Source organism: Anarrhichthys ocellatus, unplaced genomic scaffold (genome assembly GCF_004355925.1).
Source record: "Anarrhichthys ocellatus isolate YVR2014 unplaced genomic scaffold, GSC_Weel_1.0 scaffold4, whole genome shotgun sequence".
Classification (NCBI taxonomy): domain Eukaryota; kingdom Metazoa; phylum Chordata; class Actinopteri; order Perciformes; family Anarhichadidae; genus Anarrhichthys; species Anarrhichthys ocellatus.
The window spans coordinates 6,467,146-6,486,841 of NW_022280034.1; the positions used below are offsets into that span (position 1 = coordinate 6,467,146).

A 19,696-nucleotide genomic window follows, 5' to 3' on the forward strand; every position below is an offset into this window, starting at 1 on the left:
AACGAACCATTTATACACAGCCCGCGGGAGCAATTTGGGGTTAAGTGTCTTGCCAAAGGACATATCGACATGGACTAGCGGAGCTGGGGATCGAACCGCTGATTGAAGGACCTGCTCTACCACATCAGTAAAAAGCTATCCATCAGACAATCTCCAAAGTTAACCAAGTTGTAACTACCATACTTGCTTGTTTCCTTATTTGCCTCATCAGACTTCTTTGTAGCGATGTTGCTTTTTCCAGATTTCCACAATTACTTAAAGTTATCAGACAATATTATAGCCAATAGAAATTATGGCCAAAACTATAGAAATGGGACCCAAATTTGTAATCAATTAGATTGATCTTTTAACCTTGATACAGCAGACCTCAGGTTGGCACTATGTTCCCTTTTAAGCCTTCCCTTCCTGCTTGAACCAGCAGGCCAGGTGATAAACAGTGCCAGATGTTGCAAGAACCCGGCAGGCAGCAGCAGCAGACGAGAGAAGAGGGGGAAAAATTTCACCCCCAACTCTCTCTCTCTTTTTTTCTTCTCGTAGCCCTCCCCCACTGCAAAGCACCCTCCCCTCCTTTGACAGTGGTTGGAAAATGTGTCTTGGATAGAGAAAAAATATATTTACACTGGGACCCGAACCGTCCGCCAGCTCCCAGAGGGGCCTGGGAAGGAGGGGGGGGGGGTGGATTCTTCTTGAAGGGCCTGTAAATCCCTGCTGCCAACCAGGCGTGACCTCGCATTGCAGATGCGTCCTCCAGCATCAAGGCCGACGCACTGGAGAGGCTACTTCCTCTCCTCCGCTACCAGCACCTCCTCCTCCTCCTCCTCCTGTCTCTTGCACAGGAATCAGCAGCAGGGGCCTTTCTTTCCATCGTCGAGCCAGTTTGTGATTGAAGATTGCCTGAAACAATCTGAACACCCGGCTGTTTACTTTAATACCGTTCCCTTTTTGTGTTTACATCTGATCTGATCGAATCTGATATTTTCTTAACTGATACACCAACATCTTCACAATCTCTCAATTTCTCAGTTTTCTTCACAATTGCAGCTTTCCCTTTCGCCATCTTTCTAAATCATCCTAATTAATTATCAAGATATTCAATTTCCGCCAACAATTGTGTTTCTCAGCTCTGTCATACCTCGTGCTACCTTTCAGACCACCAGACAGGAGATTGCACAGTATTGTCTCAATTATCACGTCGAAGACTTCTCACTGCATGTAGAGAAAATGTGATCAAGATTGCTGGCTTCCACCCAGTCCACCAAGAATCAAAAATGTATTGCTTTTCCACCCAGGTGGTGAGAAAACTGAAACACACAGGGCAAGAGTGAATGAGCAGCAAATCGTGTGTGTGTGTGTGTGTGTGTGTCTGCGTGGATGCGTGTGTCCAAAGAAAGGCCCTCACGGTTTGGACGGGGCAGTGGAAAAATATTTTCAGAATGGTGTGTGCAGGTTTTCTTGAGGAAAGGTAGTGGACGTCTTTAGAAAAGAAGAAGCGGGAAGTTGAGGGGACCACTGCAGCACTGACAGCCAGATTAATTTTACTAACGAAGAAGAGCAAAGGATTAGAAAGAAAAAACATGAGAACAAGGTTGAAGAAAGTAAGAGGCAGTCACGCTGTAAGGTTAACAAATCTTATTGTCCACCTACTGTCCAGCTCTGCACTTTAATCTCGGCTATCTTTAACATTCTTTTGGCTCAAGGACCTTTGTGTCAAGACATTTCTTCTCATTTAGAATGACCACTTGACATAAGTGGGCCAATTACAAGGTGGAGTTGGTAAGGCCAAGGGAAATATTGGCAGGAAAATGAGCCCACCTGAAGTAGAGACAGGTTCTTCTTCTTGGCTGAAGAGTGCATTTACTTGCAGTTTCTGAAAATAGTTATTTAGACCCAGCACAGGGCGGGAGGGAGGAAAGTGGGAGAGCCAGAGGTTGTTGTTTTTCTTCATAATTTCCTGCCTCCCACACGCCAATGCCAATAACGGTATTTGCTGCGGCCGTCTACAAATTATCTTACTTTGACGGAATCCCATATGAGCAGGTGCAACCGGCTGACTGCCAGCTGCCTCTCTGTGCAATATTAGTCCAGAGAGTAGAGAGTTGTGATGCACTTGTATGTGTGTGTGTGGCAGTACACGTGGAGGTAAAGAAAGCATCTCTGGGGACTTTCCGGAGGCGGTTTGGTGAGTCGGGGGGTTACATGCAGCTGCTTACCAGTCAGTTGCTCTTCGGGAGCTCATTTATTTTTAGGGAGTTTCCACAGCTGTAAATGACTTCAAACAATACTGCAATACATCTTGTGAGAGTTTGATGTGATCACTGATGTCGAACGTGACATGATGCATTAAAGAGCTGCTCAACTCACTTCCATGGAAACCTCATATTTCTGTCGCTGATGATTTAAAAAGTATATTTAGTTGTATATTTGCAGCAGATCCTTGTGACTTTCTGAGTTGACCTAAATAAATATTTAAATGAACTGCTTCAAGGTTCTCTGCTGTCTATCAGCAGGCAAATCACCCTCTCTTTTAAATTATGAGTCAGGGGTATTTAAGGCAGAATGCAGGCAGGTTTTTGTTCCGTTTTTGTATCGTTCGAGGCAGGCAACTTTGCTGATTAGCATACCTTCAACCAAAGACGAGGAACTAATCATTAAAATCAACTGGTGCACTGCGTCATTGGAAACGACTTCACACAAAAAGAAAAAAGTTTCACAGCAACCGATTTCAACCCTCCAATCATGGTCTTATTCAGACTGCTTGTTATTCTTATTCATATTTCTGCTACCACGGCGCTTAATTGCTTCGTCGCTTCGTACCGTACAGAATATCTCCAAGTAATCATTTTTCTGTACTGGTATTTGCACAGCAGGCTCTCCAGCAGCTGACCTGATGAGATTTAAAATGGTATTTTCAACGGAACAACGCTCAAGAATCAGAACGTTGTGTACTGCGTACCTTTAGTTACTGGCTTCTCATTTTTGGTGATTCAGCCATAAAACCTGAAGGAATGAGCCATGAGTAAATAACAAACTAAATTCCAGTTGTATCAGAACTGTAAAAGTATTTTTCATTGAAAGAAGAGCTAAGAACAACACTGAAGACTTTTCTCGATTCAAAATGGTTTTTTTTTGAGAGTTTGACTGACAGATGGTTCATCCAATCAATGTGTTTATTTCACACTTTCCCTGCGGGCGTTCAGGCTCTAGTGCTCTGCCTCACTCTCTACATGCTGACCGCTTCAGAAAGCGTTGTGTATTTTTTTTACTCTTAGCCGATCCCCCTTTACCCTGAATAACTGAACTGCCCTGGCCTGCCCTTTGCCCTGACCTCCCTCATGACCCCCCACCCCCTTCTTAACCACTGGCCCCAGGACACGCTTCAGACCTCACTGAGCACTGCACAGAAGGGTTGCCATTTCCTGCCCTCACACACTTAAACCTGTCATTCCCCCAGCCCCACAGACCAGGAATAACTACCTCCAAAACCATGCATGAGTGTTTCAACATGCCTCCAGTAGCTGTGGGCATGGTATCTGATGGATCCCGGTAAGCCCCCAAATAATCTTTACCAGGAAAAGGTCCACCTTTTCTGTCTGAGCTTTCACACTAGCTAGGTACTGGCACTGAACAAATACCTACGGGAATACAATCCCAATGGTGAAGTCACTCAAATGCCAACCATGTGGGATATGTAGGAGTCGTGACTGCGTTGAGTTGCACTTTCACAATGCCCCAGCAGGGAGGCCGTGTTTCGTACGTGGGGGACAGCTGTGCAACAGATGAATACCGTGTTAACGACGCCATAACTCCTCTCAAAGTGCCACCGACTCTCAGGGTCAGCAAGCAACATCCAGAGATGCCCTGCCAAATGCCTTTTATTCTCTCTCGCACAGAGACTGCTCTCATTAATACTCGGATGATCTTTCTGCATTCTTTCATTCTTGGGAAAAAAACATTATGACTGGTGAATATGAAATTGGTTCACAGGCAGCCTTATTAACACATTCCATAGATTGACGGGTGATCAGGTGTGAATTCCATGTGTTGCTGTTTCTATGACTCAAAGCATATTCAGGATATTTTAATTAAAGTCTATAGTCGTGCCAGCAGCCCTTCAAAGCATAATACAAAATATTTGATGATGAAAAATAGAGAGGCACCTTTGCCATTTTGAGATCCATATGACGAATAGGACAAAGCCTGGTTCAAGATCATCAATTCACCCCACATATCTGATTTGTTTCAGTGATTCAGATTCCTCTAGCTTGTTTGTTGTGCTCTCGCTCTATGGTTGGGAAAAAGCAGTCCTAGCCAATACGAACTTTTTGGGAGGATTAAGGATCGGTACGTCATCTTTTCTGCCACAGCCAGAAAAATGATGTGGAAAAATATAGATACAAAGATGGTGACAAGCTTGGATGAATACATAGCTATGCTGTTGTAAGACCACTTGCAGAAAACGCTTAAATTGGCATTATGTCTTTAATCGACATGACAATTGTGAAATGAACTGCTTCTGGCAACTTTTATTGCAGCTTCTGTGTCGAGGGCAAAGGATGGATATGTCTCCACTGATTTTTAGGGCAAAATGATCCCTTCTACCAAACTGAAAATGGGGAAACTGAACAAGGGGTGTACGTTTTTGTCATTTTGCTAACATCTACTGACTCGATGTTTGGGAAAGGTGTCACTCGTAGTGGTTTATTCACAGAGAGTGATAACCCATGTAATCTTTCAGCATGTTAGCATATTGGTAGTTAGCATGGTAACCTATTCATGTTTACCATGTGCGTTTTTATGTGTTGGACGAGTGGAGATTTTGGAGCTCGGTGGATTCATGAATTTCTTGAGGTCTTATCCACTGGGACTCATTTACCAAATTTCATGGCAATGCTTCTATAGTTAGTTCAAATTCCCCCAGAACCAAAGTGTTTAACCATGCTGTAGCGAGGCAACAAACAGCAAATAACATGGTCTCCACTGCAGCTTTGTGACTCTCTCATAAGAAAAAAAGTCAACTATCAATACATTTGCTTTCTATTAACCCCCGGCATCAATTTGTGGCCAAGGGTATAAATGTAATTAGAAGAACTCGAGTGGTTTTTTACATGCAGAATATCTGATTATCTGTAGCTTGCAGACATACCATTTTAATGGCCCAGTGTTGGGTTTGCATGCACAAGATATTTTGATAGCTCAGTAAATGATTAATTCGCAGTGGGAGTCTCCCTGTGCTCTGTTGCCAGGCATGTGCACGTACAGAATGTACCACAATGTGTGTGGTTACATGTGGGCAGATACTCCAGTCTCTGTGTAGGCTAAGTTGATGAGCCCTGTCTCCTCTTGTGGCTTTTGTAATCTCTGCTCACCAGACACGTGATGTGTTCTTGCTTGGGAAATTGTCCTTTTCTAGTCAAACGCCTATTGACCATTGATATACAATACGTCCCTTCTTTAGTTCCCCTTGTTTCTGGATATTTTTTAGGCTTATATTTGTGTTTGTTTGATTCTGTACTAGAGCTGTTAAATATAATGAAAGAAAAGTTAAATCTTTATTCTGATAGAAATCCTAATCCACAAGACTTTGCTTGTGATGTCATGAGAAAGTGAGCTCTGAGTCTTAACCAAGTTGCATTTCACATTCATTTTCAAGCCCGTGGCTAGATGGACTGACTGGTTGATGGCAGAGCTGCATATACAGTATGCGGACTGACACAGCTTGCCCCTACAATCCACCTCAACCTCGACCTCATGATTTAATCAGCGTAGTGTGGCTGAGCGACTGGAAAAAGGACAGACAGAGGATTGGAATCTGTAGAAACCATTAACATAAAGGCACCTCCGTCCCCTCCTCTCACTGGCTGCTACATGGCTTCTCTGCTCCCTTTATAAAAAAAAAAAAAAAAAAAGCAGTTTCGAGCACCATCTTGATCCATAAAGATCAGTTCTGCAGCTTGAAGCCAGATGATATTTAACTTAGATTGCTTTTCTACTGACAACCTGGCAGGCGGCGGGTTGGGGGGGGGGGGGGAGGGGTGGATGGTCTTAAAAAATGAAGTGCATGTAAAAGGACAAACAAGTTTACTTTTTGAGTGTAGTTATGATTTCTATTTCCTTTGTCTAACATATTCACCATCCAAACATGGTTATGTTGCATTCAGACAAGCTAACATGCGAACGGCATATTAACTTCATAACATGCTAAATGTCACATGCCAAATTCTAGTTTTTGACCTGTAGTAGCGCTATAGAGCAGTTTTGTTTATGCGCGGGTTCCTGTTTGGCTCACACACACGAGTGACACAATACGCAGCCCTGCCAATGGTTTCACACTATTCCACTGATCTACAGTTGGCTGCAATGTACCAAGAAACATAGCAAGGGAGAAGAAGGATGCAAGCTAGTAAACATGGATGTAGACAATACCAGATTTTTAATGTTGACTTTGCAGAAGTTTTATTGAGAAAGAAACTGTTTGTTTGGCATCAAGGCTACACATTGTGAGTTTTGGTACCAAAGAATGTCTAATATACATATATATATATGACTATATACACTATATATATAATAATATATTATATACTATATAATATAGTCATATTGGATGGAAAGTAGTTCCAGAAAATTGCAGTTGGTGCCTGTTTTGTAATGAATTTACCTGAAAATCAGCATGTATACTTGACTTTGAGTTGTCTGTACATTGAGTCGAGGAGCCATGTGTAGGCTGCCTGTCCGCTCTAGACAGGTCGGGGTTTGGTTTAGGATTTGGGTGGGAGGTGCTCTTGTAGAATCTGATGAATGGCTGCTTGTGCAAACCTGGGTGGGAAGGGCCAATATGGATTGGCCTTTTTACCTCGGCAACCCCATCAGCTAGTAATTGGCACCATATGTCAAGCAGACGGACCTCTCTATAATGTGCACTTCTCAATTCACTCCTCACCCACATGAGCCCACAGAGAGGTCGACCCTCAACACTGTGGAGCTCCCTCCAAAGGACAGACATTACTTTTCTTTATAGATGAATCAGACTTAAGTCCTTTTTGAGAATCATCAGGATGCTACATTTAAATTAATGGAACAAAAATTGGATAATTTGTAAGAGATTACTAAAATTAATATTTTATATTACAGTTGGTGCAAAATCTGTAAGGCTCAACATTTTCTCTTTTACTATTAGAATTATTTTCATCTACACTTTGTGTCCTCATTTAGTTTAAATTTAGTTTCTTGAGGTGGCAGTAGTCCGTATTTGTAATCCAGGAGAAGAAGTCCCAGATTTGAGGAAAGACAACAAATTGACTAAAATTGATTGAAATGATATGATAGTCTTCTTTTTCTTCATCCATGTGCTAATTCACTTAAATTAACAACCAATCAGAGAGCTCTCTTTTATTGACTGCCTCCACTGCTGACTCAACATGCTCAGCTGGCTTGATGGCAAGAGACGATTAGTGCAGACGGTGCCCGACACACCATGAAAACTACGGGCAATGAGCCAACCCAACAACAGTCCTACAGAAGAGTGGGCACTCACTGCATGATAAAACAGCTGATCTCTTCCAGACAAATATAAGGGGGGAAAAGGATGGCAACAGATTGAGCTATTCGCCCGTTGACATCAGGGATTTGTAATTTCCCAGCATGTGGAACCCTTTTAAACCAAACCGTACGATACTCTATCTCCCTGTTTACACAAGACATGGGCACGGGTCAGGCAGTATGTCTCATAAGTGCGTGCTGTTTATCTTTAATACACCTTGACCTGCGGTCTGCAGGCCGTGACGCTTATCCGGGGATTATTGTGCACTTTTGTCTGAACTCGGTCTGACGTGTTTGCATTCTGGGGTGATATTGCTTCACAAACAGATATTGGGTGCATTTACTTTGTTTCTGCAAAGTACATTTCTCTTTGGATAATGCAAATAAAATACATTTCGTTAGATATGAGATTTTTCCAGTTACTCATTTAACAGAAAGCTGTCACTACCGTCCTCTGTGTCAGCGCAGTGATAACACCCACTTCTTCTGAACCACCTCTCTCACATTGTCCTCGCTTGGAGCCCTGCTCGGCATTCCAGGACTCTCTCAACAATGGTATGTGCTCTGTGTGTTTGGCCTGCCTCCCATCTCACTCAAGACAGAGGACGTTCATCACCACACCTCGGCAGCCGCCTGAATCACGGCCTTCACCTTTGATAGCAAACTAGGAGGAGTGACCTCTCCTTTATTTTGAAAGGCCACGCGAGATGAGAGGATTCTGTAGTTTCTCCTCTGTTCTGTTTCGCCAACTCAGTAGAAAGTTACAAGATTATAAAATTGTTCCACCTGGAGAGGGCGAGTAATAAACTGTGGATGATTATCAGCATAGAACAGGTTTTAAAAAAATGTAATCCACGCAAATCCAAAGCTTTCAAAGCGAGAGAAATTGACTTCACCACATCTTCCCCAACATTGCTTTCTGAAGGAATTCCTGATACTACACGAAAAGCCGCTCTACCACATATATGCCTCAGACAGATGGCAGCCATAGAAAGGAGGTTCTGCAGATTGTAGAGGTGTGAATTATGTAATCTTTTCAAACTGATCTTAGGGTATGTGTGTGTGTGTGTGTGTGTGTGTGTGTTTGTGTTATGAGCTCGGTATGTGCACAGATAGCTGCCAGGCTTTGGCCCGGCACATTTTAAGAGATGAATAGCTGAAAGCCCTCCGGGTTAGCAGGGCGCACAGGGTGATCAGGTTCACCAGCGTTCACCTGCTCTGCCTCTGTAGTCGATGTTAACTGAGAAAGATTAGATGAAGTGAGGCGCGTGTGTGCTTTTTTTACTTCCTCTGTGTCCTGAGAGAGTTGATGGACAACACACAGCACATCCATTGTTTGCATAGGGGCAGTTTCTCCTCCGCTCTGCTGCAGATGCTTGGAAAACTGGGATCCAACCACGGCTGTTTGGGAATGAACAGGAAACCCCACTCATTCCCCCTCTCTCCCTGTTGCGTCATTCAGCTCTGGAATGATCGTATTATGGTGCACTGTGCACATTTTCAAATTACCCTGAGTGCTAGCCCACCTACTTGGTCAACTTTCATTATTCTCTATGCAGCCCCCACAATGCATTTAACATACCTCCCTGATATGCTGCAAACTGTGTGCAGATAACCTGTTTTATCCATCACAAACAAAGTTAGTCAGGCGGACAAAATGCCCATTACAATCTGCTCCGGAGAAAGCATCTAAAGAGCTGCTGGCAGTTCATTGAGCCGCACTGCACCTCGTCCCGACTTGTTACATTCTCTTAACTCCAATTGACGTGTTATCCAATCGTGCGCACACACCTCACACTCCACCTCAAAGCTGGATGGCAGGCCTTTTTCGCTAGATGCCGTCAATTGCTCAAGGCTCCAAGCAATCAGAAAAATAGAAGGAAAAATATAAAAAGGGAAAACATCTTCACACCGAGTCGCCACGCTGATGAATGCCGTCTGCATTCAGTGCTGTAACTGAAGAGCAATCCCAATTACCAGCCTTACTTTGTGAGAAGTGGCACATAATAGGGCTGCTGCAGAGCAACCACAACATTCAAGCTTTGATAGGTTACTCAAACAACACTTCTATTATTGCATTACATTTTTCTGTGACATTTCATATGATTTTGTTGTGGCCTTTTGTCCAATATTGGCTTGCAAAAGCTTTTTCCTCTCCCTAGACGGTTAAATAGTCCTGTAAGAGTCCTATTATCGTTTGCATTTATTCTGACTTTCTAGTCTTCTGACACTACATGTCAACATTCACCCATTCTCACACACACACACACACACACACACATTCATACACTGATGGCCGAGGCTGCCATGCAAGTTGCCAGCCTGCCCATCAGGATCTAAACTAATGCACATTCACACAGCGATGGCACAGCCTTCGGGAGCAAATTTGGGATTCAGTATCTTACACAAGGACACATGCGGGACTGGAGGAGCCGGGGATCGAACAGCAGGAATGAGGGTGTTATATGAACTGACAACTTATAAAAGTCTGATTGGTCGTGTAGTTCACCACACAACCTAAGAATGACAGGAAATATCAGAGTGAGTCATTCTGTTCCACAAAATGACGTGTGAATGTTGTGCTTGTGCTTTATCTGTTTCTTGCTGAATTACAGAATACTATGTGTATGTGTACCTTTTTGTTATGTTCCTCCCAGGATGTTTTTTTTGTTCATAAGCAGTATCAACAATGCTCAGTGAAGTGTGGTGGAGATTATTTCCTTTTGTTTAAAAAGGGATCCTATTTTCCCTGTGAATTACTGCCCTTAAATTGAATGGAACAGGTTGGGCACATGTCCCTCTTGGTTCCAAATTGTCATCTTTTTTTTAATGCTGAAAACATTTTCTAAACATGTTTTAATATTCCAGTTAGAATTAGATAGAATTAAGCTTTAATCGAGTGGCAATTTAATAAACACAAACATTTAGACACCATCACAGCAAGTTAAATATCAAGAGAGACCTTCATCACGCAAACACGGCCTACACGCAGGAGGCAATTAAATACCCTGAAAGCTGCAGAACGAGAGGGACAGCCAGCAATTACACAGTACAAATGCAGAAATGTAAAAACACTTCAGCTACTGATGACTGTTGTCTCTGTATGGAGACGAAGAAAAGTGCTTTGTTGTGCCAACTTGATATACTGATAAAGCTTTGGTTGCCTCTTTTCTCAGATCAAAAGTGGTAAGACGGAGAAGGAGTCTCAGCAGCTGCTGCTGAGGAGCCTGCAGTACCTTGAGCGATACATTTACCTCATCCTCTTCAACACATACCTGCATCTAGAGAAGAAAGACTCCTGGCAGCGCTCCTTCACTCTCTGGATGGAACAGGTACAGGATCTCTGCCCCACTACTCTATTCTATCTCACTTTGATAGTTATATACATATGTGGCCAGGTTGTGGCCTAGTTCTTCACACACTGAACTTAGTAATGTCTCGGCTCTGTGTATTTGTTTGGTACATTAATCGTTTGGCCAGCTGTGGCCCTACAGTTCAGTGGAGAATTTACGTGCATTCCAAGCAAATGAGTAGTCCGTAACTGCCGGTACCCAACACACACACACACACACACACACACACACACACACACACACACACACACACTGCAATTAAAATGTATGTTGCAATATGTTAAAACTCACGTGGTGGTGAAAAAAATAAGCAGTTTGGCAGGTTGAGAAAACACATTCAGTGTGATCAGTTAACTGTGAATTAATAATAAATCTACACAGTATGGTGCAGTTACAATTCTATGCATTTAGTTTTAATTAAAATGTGTTAGCTGTCTTGTTTTCATCCCGGCTTTAGCACTGAGTCTCAGCAAAACCTCTTAAATCCAATAAAAACATAAAATAATAACAGTCGAATATTTCCACCACTGCAGCAACTTTGCAATGTGTTTCTTCTGTAGGCTGAATGATGAAATTATTATGTTTGTGTCAGATTGTCAGATTGGAGTGTCCAACACTTATGCTTAAAGGAAACAATTTTGCAGCGAATTGCTTTTCCCAATTGTGAGCAGACGGCTTTGAGAAACACGGCCAAAAGCCTCAAATGTTTGAGTTCATTCCACCTCAATAAGGACAAAGGAAGGACGAGCTTTTAATTCAATGATTTTCAAAGGGAAAAAAAACATGGAATTCCAAAATAGACTGGAACAATAGCTGTGAAAACAATTGTCACAGAAATATGCACGGTTAATCGGGGCATATTCTTCCTGTTATGAATAGCAAATATATGTGGTGCATCAGAGTGACTGTAATGGCCCAGTAATGCCATGAGAAAATACAAGCGTGCCCACAGGGAACAGGAATACTCTACTGTAAAGCAGGCAACGGAAAACACTCGTTGTCACAACATAATATTGAGTAAGATTTTTATATTTCACTCTTAAGCTGCTAAATTCTCCCATGTTCACTAGCTTGTTACCAACTGTGTCTGTCTGCTGTTCGTTGCATGAGCAGGTAGTGTACATTGTAGAGCTTTTTTGCGGAAAACAGATGCCTGCTGCTGTCGTAAACGTCTCTATGAGAGCAGTGAGAGTGAACCGAAATAGTTGCGGCCGTACAGCTAAACAATGGGATGAGAGTCACTGTGATGCAGATTCAGGTGGTAGTTCTCTGTTGGTTAATCGCTGCAAGTGACACCTTTCACATTGTCATTTGCTGCATAGTTATTTTAAAAAGTATTGATTTTATCCAGAACCGGTGAGCCGGAGGATTGAGCAGATCAAAGCAGGGAAGAGTGATTCCAAAGTGCCTGTCTTCAACATATTGCTTTTAAATGAGCAAAACACCATGAAGGAAGGGGCAATTCACGTGGAAGTGAAAGTCGAGGCCAACACTTGAAAGCAGCTTGATTGTAATTTTAGTTGGGATGTGCGGAAAGTATTTCAAGTGCTAAATTGTGCTTGTTCTGCCCTTTAGAGTCTGAACCCTCGCCTCTGAGCTTCTCCTTTGATAGAGTTGCGCTTTCACAGTGACAGTTGTTTTTTTAGCCTTGTTATTCTTGCTGCTACTATGTACATGTTCTTTTATACAAGCAGTGGTATAGTCAATCCGCTTAGTTTTATTCTCAGTTCCCTAAGAGGCTGTTGTTAAAGACCTCATTTTAATAGCAAATTATACAATTTATTATTAAATATTTCGAGGGTTAGATGGCCTCGATAGCCTTATATTATAAATGGATATATATCATTATAGGCAGATCTGTTTAAATGGCAGCTTAGTATAAATAATAATCTCAATGATCCGTCTGTTATGCACCTCCAAACCTCAGCGGTGAAAGCAGCGTCATCGACACAGCAGGCCTTGTGGCGCCTAACAGGTGTATTATGATTCACTTTTGAGTCACATCTTCTGGCAGACTCCTCGAACACCTGGGGCCATGTCTCAGTCGGATCACAAAAATCTCCTTTAGATGTGCCGGTGCAATCTTTTCTCACCTCTCTGGTTACCGGGAAGGTCTGGTGGGAAATGCATAACCAGGCCGGTATATCAAAGCCATCCATCAGCTGCACAGAGAGCATGATTCTGATGACACCGCAATATATCAAATGGGCCATTTTTTCCAGTGGAGTGAGTTCAAGGGATTTTCATGCTATTTCCGTTTTTTTCTAGAGCATTAGACTACACCTGCATCAAAGCACTGTGTTCCTTCCAGTAAATTACCGTATAAGAGCCAGTAGCTGATAAAGTCCAGGCAGAAAAAAACCCCACATTGGTGGAATTGCTTGTAACCTACATGAACAATTTACATAGTAAATATAGTCAAATGTCGAATAACACAGCACAAATTGGAACGCCCTGAATGACTTTAGTACTGAATTTATCAAGACAACGCATAAACAAAGAGGAATTTGTAAGTCAACATTAACAGGGGAATTACAGATAAAGGCCTGGTTCCCTTTGATTCTGAGGTAAATTAAAGCTGCTATTAGAGAATATACGGTAAACATCAGAAAAAAGTTTTCCTGTGACCGGGAGTTAACCACGTGTCACACTTTAGTTGTACTTTTTGAGCGTGGTGCTGGAGACTCGCGTCACATTATAAAGTAACTTTCTCCACTGATCGCACTGAAGTTCGTTTACCAGCTAACTAGCCTGCTGACAGACTTCTTCACGGCCAGGTCACATACTGCAGGCAAGTGTTAATGTGCTGGAGACCTGCTGGGGGTGCTCGGCCACTGCAGAGCACCCCCACAGGCCCAGAGTTCTCCACAGGCCGTCCCCTGTGGAGAACTCATCAAAATCACATCACTATCCTACTTATGGTCTGAGCTCTCTTTTGATTGCCTTAATGGCTGCACATCCAACAGCATCATCATCATCATACCAGCGCTGTGTCTGAATATAGTTGAAGAGCACACTGCTGAAATGTCAACTGCATAATTATTCTCCTGTGCGTTTTCTCTGCTCTTTAGATTTATATTCATCATCAGCCGCAGCGGGGGGTTCGTCTGGACTGACTACAAAGAAATGTCCGCGACCTGTTCATAGCACTAGACCGTAGACACTGTTCGATTGACAGGAGCTCTCTGGGAAGGAAAGTGCACAAACTCAGAACTGTCGAGCACAAAAGATGTTGACAAACATACCATAAAAATGAATTTAATGACTTCCTGCAAAATGACTCTCAGTTACACTTTGCCAAAAAACATAATAATAAAGTCAAAATCGATTTGAACCAGTCAGATTCTGTGAGGGGAGACAGTTACTTTCGCAGCTGTCATGGAACAAACGCAGACGCTCGCACATCTAAATGTCTTGTTTTGTGTTGCACATTTTGCTGTTCACTCTGTCCACATGGATTCTGTGGTGTGTTGTCTCTGTCTGTCTTCCCTGGATAATGTCGAGGTGAGAATCTCAAATCCTTCCCACACCGTTCTCAAAATGTAAATTACAGTACATCACAAGAGAAGTTAAATCAGGTCAGCTCACACAATGTTCCTCCAAAAATAATCATTCTCCAAAGCATGCAACACGGCATGACGTCACCTAGATAAACGTTTAAACCATCCAAACTTTCAAATACTCCTCTCAGGACCAGTTTAAAGCACATGTAAATTAAAAGGAGTCATTTCTAAAAGTAATAGTCAAACAAGGCTTGTGACACATGTGCTACATTTTGCACACAGCACCATCGGTATTGTGAGGTGTTTATTGGCCCAGTCGCAGCAGAATCTGGCAGCAACCCGAGTGTTCTGACCCAACAGACCCGAAGGCACAATCATTAGCCTATCACCAGTGACCGTGGCAGGATCATTAATGACAAACTGCGATGCCAGAGGCGGAGGTCAAGGGGTCAGCGCCATGCATTTGAATCCACGGTTACACAACCTGCCAGATCTGAGCGGTACAGTCTGTCCCGCATCCTATCCTGGGTGTATGTATGTGTGTGAGTACATGGACTAATTCGATCTCCACAGCGGCTAAAAGCAGGAGCACAGTGTTTCCAGTCATGCTGGGCAGCAGCCTGTGCCAGCTGATATGGAGCCTCTGACCTATTTGGTCTTGTTGTTTCTGTTCAGTTCGATTGTTTGAACACAGGAGCATGTTTTTTTGTGTTTGATCACTGCACGCTCAAAACGATGGAGCAGTAGATATTTGAAGTAATTGCTTACTGCCACATTGTGTGCACATTGGACAAATATTGTCCCCGGCGTCATTAGCCCGCTGCCTCGCGGGCATGTAGTAACATCAGAGCAGAAACATCAGAGGAGTTATTGGAATTGAAATCCATGTTTGCTAATCCAAAACGTGGCCCTTTACACAATGGCAGGACTTGTGTACAGTGCATACCATGGATACCTGCAGGAGAGGTACCCTATCAGTCACTCCAGCTGTTTTTGATGTGTGGCACAGAGGCCTCCCTGTCCCCCTGCATAGCCCCGGTATGTGCAGCCTTTGAGATAGCTGACTGTGGGAAAGACCAGCGCCTCCTCGTTGCGCCGCTCCTCCCCAGCCACCTAATGAGCATTGGCGTTGGTGATCTCCTCAATGCGGCATGAAAGGCATTTCTCTGACAGAACTGCTTACTGTCACACAGAAAGTTTGTCGCCGCATACCAACAACTTCAAGGCCCGCTGCGATTTACCATCAGAGATCAGATCTGTTTTGATTTGTGTGCAGATGCGTAGATTTGCTGCTTTCCCATATTTCATGTCTTTACATGTTATTTTTCCTTTTATGTAACTAGTATACATATACATACATGTATACATTAAAATCCCTCTGCTTTGCAAAAAATGTGCAAGTGAGGATACTTGACATGACCCTGGTACTTTGTTTTCAACAATCTATATCCGTTAAACATCAGCATGTTAGCATTGTCATTGTGAGCATATTAGCATGTTGATGCTAACATTTAGCTCAAAGCACCACTGGTTCTAAATACATCCTCACAGGAGCTGCCATGGCTGAATTTTCTTAGTCTTGTTTAAAGTCACTACTTTCGACGGAGCATCTATGTTACGACGTGGCATGAGCATGCCATGGAAGCGGTGTAGTTACCTCTGTGGTAGAGAATCTAACTTCAAACTCTACGGGACATATAGATGGATTGTGTTGCTGGAGTGCAGTGTGAGAAATCTGGCGTCCTCTGTGAAGGAGTCACTTTCAAGAGGGATTCAGTATTTAGTACACCAAAGACATTTTTGGTTGAGTATTCCCTTAAAAAAAGAAGAAGAAGGAAGATGACAAAATGTGAACGCCCTCAGCTCTGACCCACAGAGATTGCATGCAGTCACTGTTCATCCTCTCAACATTCCCAACATCCGCTTTTCACTGTTGCAGATTTGTCTCTCATGTCCTATTTAGACAGCTGGGCTGTGGAGTAGATGAGTCAGGTTAAGAACCCTGGTTAATACCACAAATCCAGAAGTCCTCCTGGGAGACCCATCCACTGACTAATGATTCAGCTGCACCAACTCATTTGTTCCCACCAAAGACGTCATACAGCCGTCAGGCTGGCAGCCTTCCGGGAACACACGAAACACAAGCTTGGATGTGCTAAAAGATGCATCGGTGCAAGCATTTGCTATGAAAAGATGAATTAAGACGGGACAATAGAAGCTGCATTATTATGTGTTCGTAGTGAGACGGCTCACAAAACTGAGGGAGGGTTTGAACCAGTGTCAACTCTACAAAGCAAAAGTTTTAGCGTTGCATGATATCTATTGTAAGATTTGATTTTGCATGGTCAGCAAGTAGGTAATCTAGACCACACTCTGCGGTGCCTGGTGTTTATTTCTGCACAAAGCTGGCCAGCTAAGCTATAATCATTGTTGGTGAAAGGGATATCTTGATATTATTATTCCTGTTCATTGTTCCATTATGTCCTCCTCAGCATCCAACCTTTTGAAAGTACTTCACTATTCTTCTATTGTATGTAGTTAAAAAAGTGTGCATCCACAAATGATGCCCTTGTTTAAACATCTCGCCTCTTGCACATTCCACTCCCCTTAAAATTAGCAGACTTCTTGACTGGCCGGGGCAAAGAGGGAGAGGTTAAATTGGCAAAGCGCTTGAGGCCACGTTACCTCCACTGACTCATACCCTCAACCTCTTACAAACGTGCGAATAGCTGGTGGTTCCTTTAAGTGGATTGCGACGTGAAAATCAATACACAAGTTTCAATGTCACAGCTGATACTCAAAGCATTTATGTGGTCGTGACGGACAAATAAAAATACAAAAGCACGGCTGGCTGTGTTGCCTGTTCATCAACTTTTTGTGTGTTTCTGTGGTAGGTGGCTGCCAGAGCCGGAGTTTATGACATCCTCAACCAGCTGGGCTTCTCCGAGTTCGAAAACCCGAGGGACACGCGGCTGGCCCGGCTGCGCTGCCGCTGGCAACAGCAAAACATTCAGTCACTTCCTTTCCGCGGGGAGTTCATCTGAGAGAGGATCACTGTGAACTCACCAAAAAAGTACTGTGCTTTTCAGAATAAAAGAGATTTACATTAACAATATTATGCCTTCTATATTTACCCCTGTATTATGCATATCTTCACTTCATCTATTGTCTAACATGTTGTAGGTCTTTTAATGTTGAGTATTAGCAGAATGTTGCTCCTATATTAGAAGTTGATATTTGTGCCTTTGCCTTTTTTTTATGAATGGTAGACCATAGAATTTCAATGTACTAATAATTATGTTACTCTTTTCTTTCTGAATTCTCACATTTGAAGATGAGACAGCCTTTTAAAACATCTGTTGGAACAAGTTGAGTTAAATGCTGTTATTGAGGAGAGAAGCAAATTCCACTGTGTTGTTAGACAACCATTTTGGTTGTCCTTTTCCTCGTAGCACAGCTGTCATCAGTGTTCGACTTGATGTTTTCCATTTTTGCCCCCTGTGTACATATAAAAGCTGTTGTTATTTAAATGCCTCTTTTGAGTTTTCTAAAGCCAATTAGAGGGGATGTTGTTGAGAGGCATTTATCACAAGATGCTGTCAGTCAGAATTTCTTTAGCAACAGTATAACACCAATAATGTGTCCATCTGTTTCTTTTTACATGCATCTACATGTGTCATGATGAAGGTACTAACAGTACAGCATGTCAGGAATTTTTTGTTGGATTTTACTTTAAAGCTGTAAATGTGTCTTTGTATTTGTGTTTGTAAACATCGGAGCAATGTTGATTTAAAACTGCAAACTTACCCTTTTTTATGATCGTGCCATGAAATGCTAACATCACTTCCATAAGAACCAGAGATTTCTTTTTTCTTGCATTATTCTTCCATGTCAAAACCCGGTGCCTACATTATCCACAATGCAACTTGACCGCCGACACCTCGGAATTCGTAGTATTGCAGGTGATAAATAAACCATTTAACAAACGCAGCTCACACTGGTGGCATCGGTGTAATGAGCACAGCACAACAAGTTAGAATTGATTTGTCAGCCATTCAGGGCAACAATTACACCAGTGATTTTGTTCACCACATGCCAATTCTTGTTCAGCATGCCGTAAACTGTACAGTATTTTTTGAACGGTCCAAACTCTTTTTTTGTTACTCTTTCATTTGCTAATATGTTTTTAATTGTAAAGTAACTTGTAGTTCAAAGTGTGCTTTAAAAAACCTCGAATCCTGCCTTAAAACCAGAGAGATAAGCCGGAAAAGAAATTAAAGATCCTTCCTCCAGATGTGTCTCATTAGTATTTTTCGTTTTCTGTCAAAGTATCGAAACATTTGCACTGTATATAAGTGATTCGGACAAATTGAAACTGATTGATAATGACATGGAAATTGAAATAACTTTTGTGTGTTTGAGAGAATATGACAAACCCACCTTCATGGGACTAACACGAGAAAGTACATGTGCTTATTGTAATAACAGCCTATAACCACTTAGCTCTGCTTTTAACTTAATGGTTTTTTATGGATAAAATGCATTCGCTTTTATTCACCGTCTGTGCTATTTATTTTCTTTGGGGAAGGGGGGGGGGTAAAATACATAATTGAAATAGATTCAACAGCCTGGGTCTGCATTGTATCATTTTATTGTTGGCTTTGCTCAGGAGAAAAAGGGAAGGGTGGGATGATTTGCTGACCATGGCTAGTTTGCACACAACTGTCTGCTATGCGTCATTTCATTGAAGTTTCTGATTCAGCAGCGGAGACAAATAGTTGTCTCTTCTCTCCTGGCCTTCCTGTCTTTTTCTTCCTTATCTCGGGGCATCATCTTTTGCTCTAGATACGCACCGCTAAGAAGGCGCTTCGTATATCCGGACGGCCTCTTCGTCTTATGTCAGTGCCAACCTCGGAGAGCAGAGCAGCTTATGAGCATCCAGCGGCACACGTTTACGCAAAACAGATGATTCATTGTTGGGCTGAAATCTTAACATATTCCATATACAGTAATAAAGAGCTTAGGCAGACCAAAAGACTAATCTGAGTTGCCTTTTGATGTGGACAGGTAAGGTCTTAATTAAAAAAAATATACAGTCACCCTCACAAGAATGGATGGCTGTGTGGGGATTAAAAGCCACCGACCGGCACATCAGTGAGGCTCACTTGGCTTTGCTGGCCTGCTTTGAAAGACTGATACCCCAGATCACTTCCCGTCTTGTAAGTGCATAGCGGGCTTATCTTTGGGAGTACGGAAGTTGTTAGGATTTTATCACACCACAGCCTATCCTGGATTATTGTAAAT

General features: G+C 42.6%; 1 protein-coding gene across 3 annotated transcripts in view; it reads left to right on the plus strand.

Moving 5' to 3' along the window:
• The window catches only part of pald1a (phosphatase domain containing paladin 1a), a 40,912-nt gene extending 22,228 nt beyond the window's left edge, over positions 1–18,684 (plus strand). For all 3 annotated transcript variants that reach the window (XM_031843002.1, XM_031843001.1, XM_031843000.1), the window contains exons 19-20: positions 10,713–10,868; positions 17,287–18,684. In XM_031843002.1, the coding sequence (XP_031698862.1) occupies positions 10,713–10,868; positions 17,287–17,436 (306 nt within the window). In that variant the 3' untranslated portion in view covers positions 17,437–18,684. The remainder of the gene's footprint in view (positions 1–10,712; positions 10,869–17,286) is intronic.
• Positions 18,685–19,696: the final 1,012 nt, after the last annotated feature.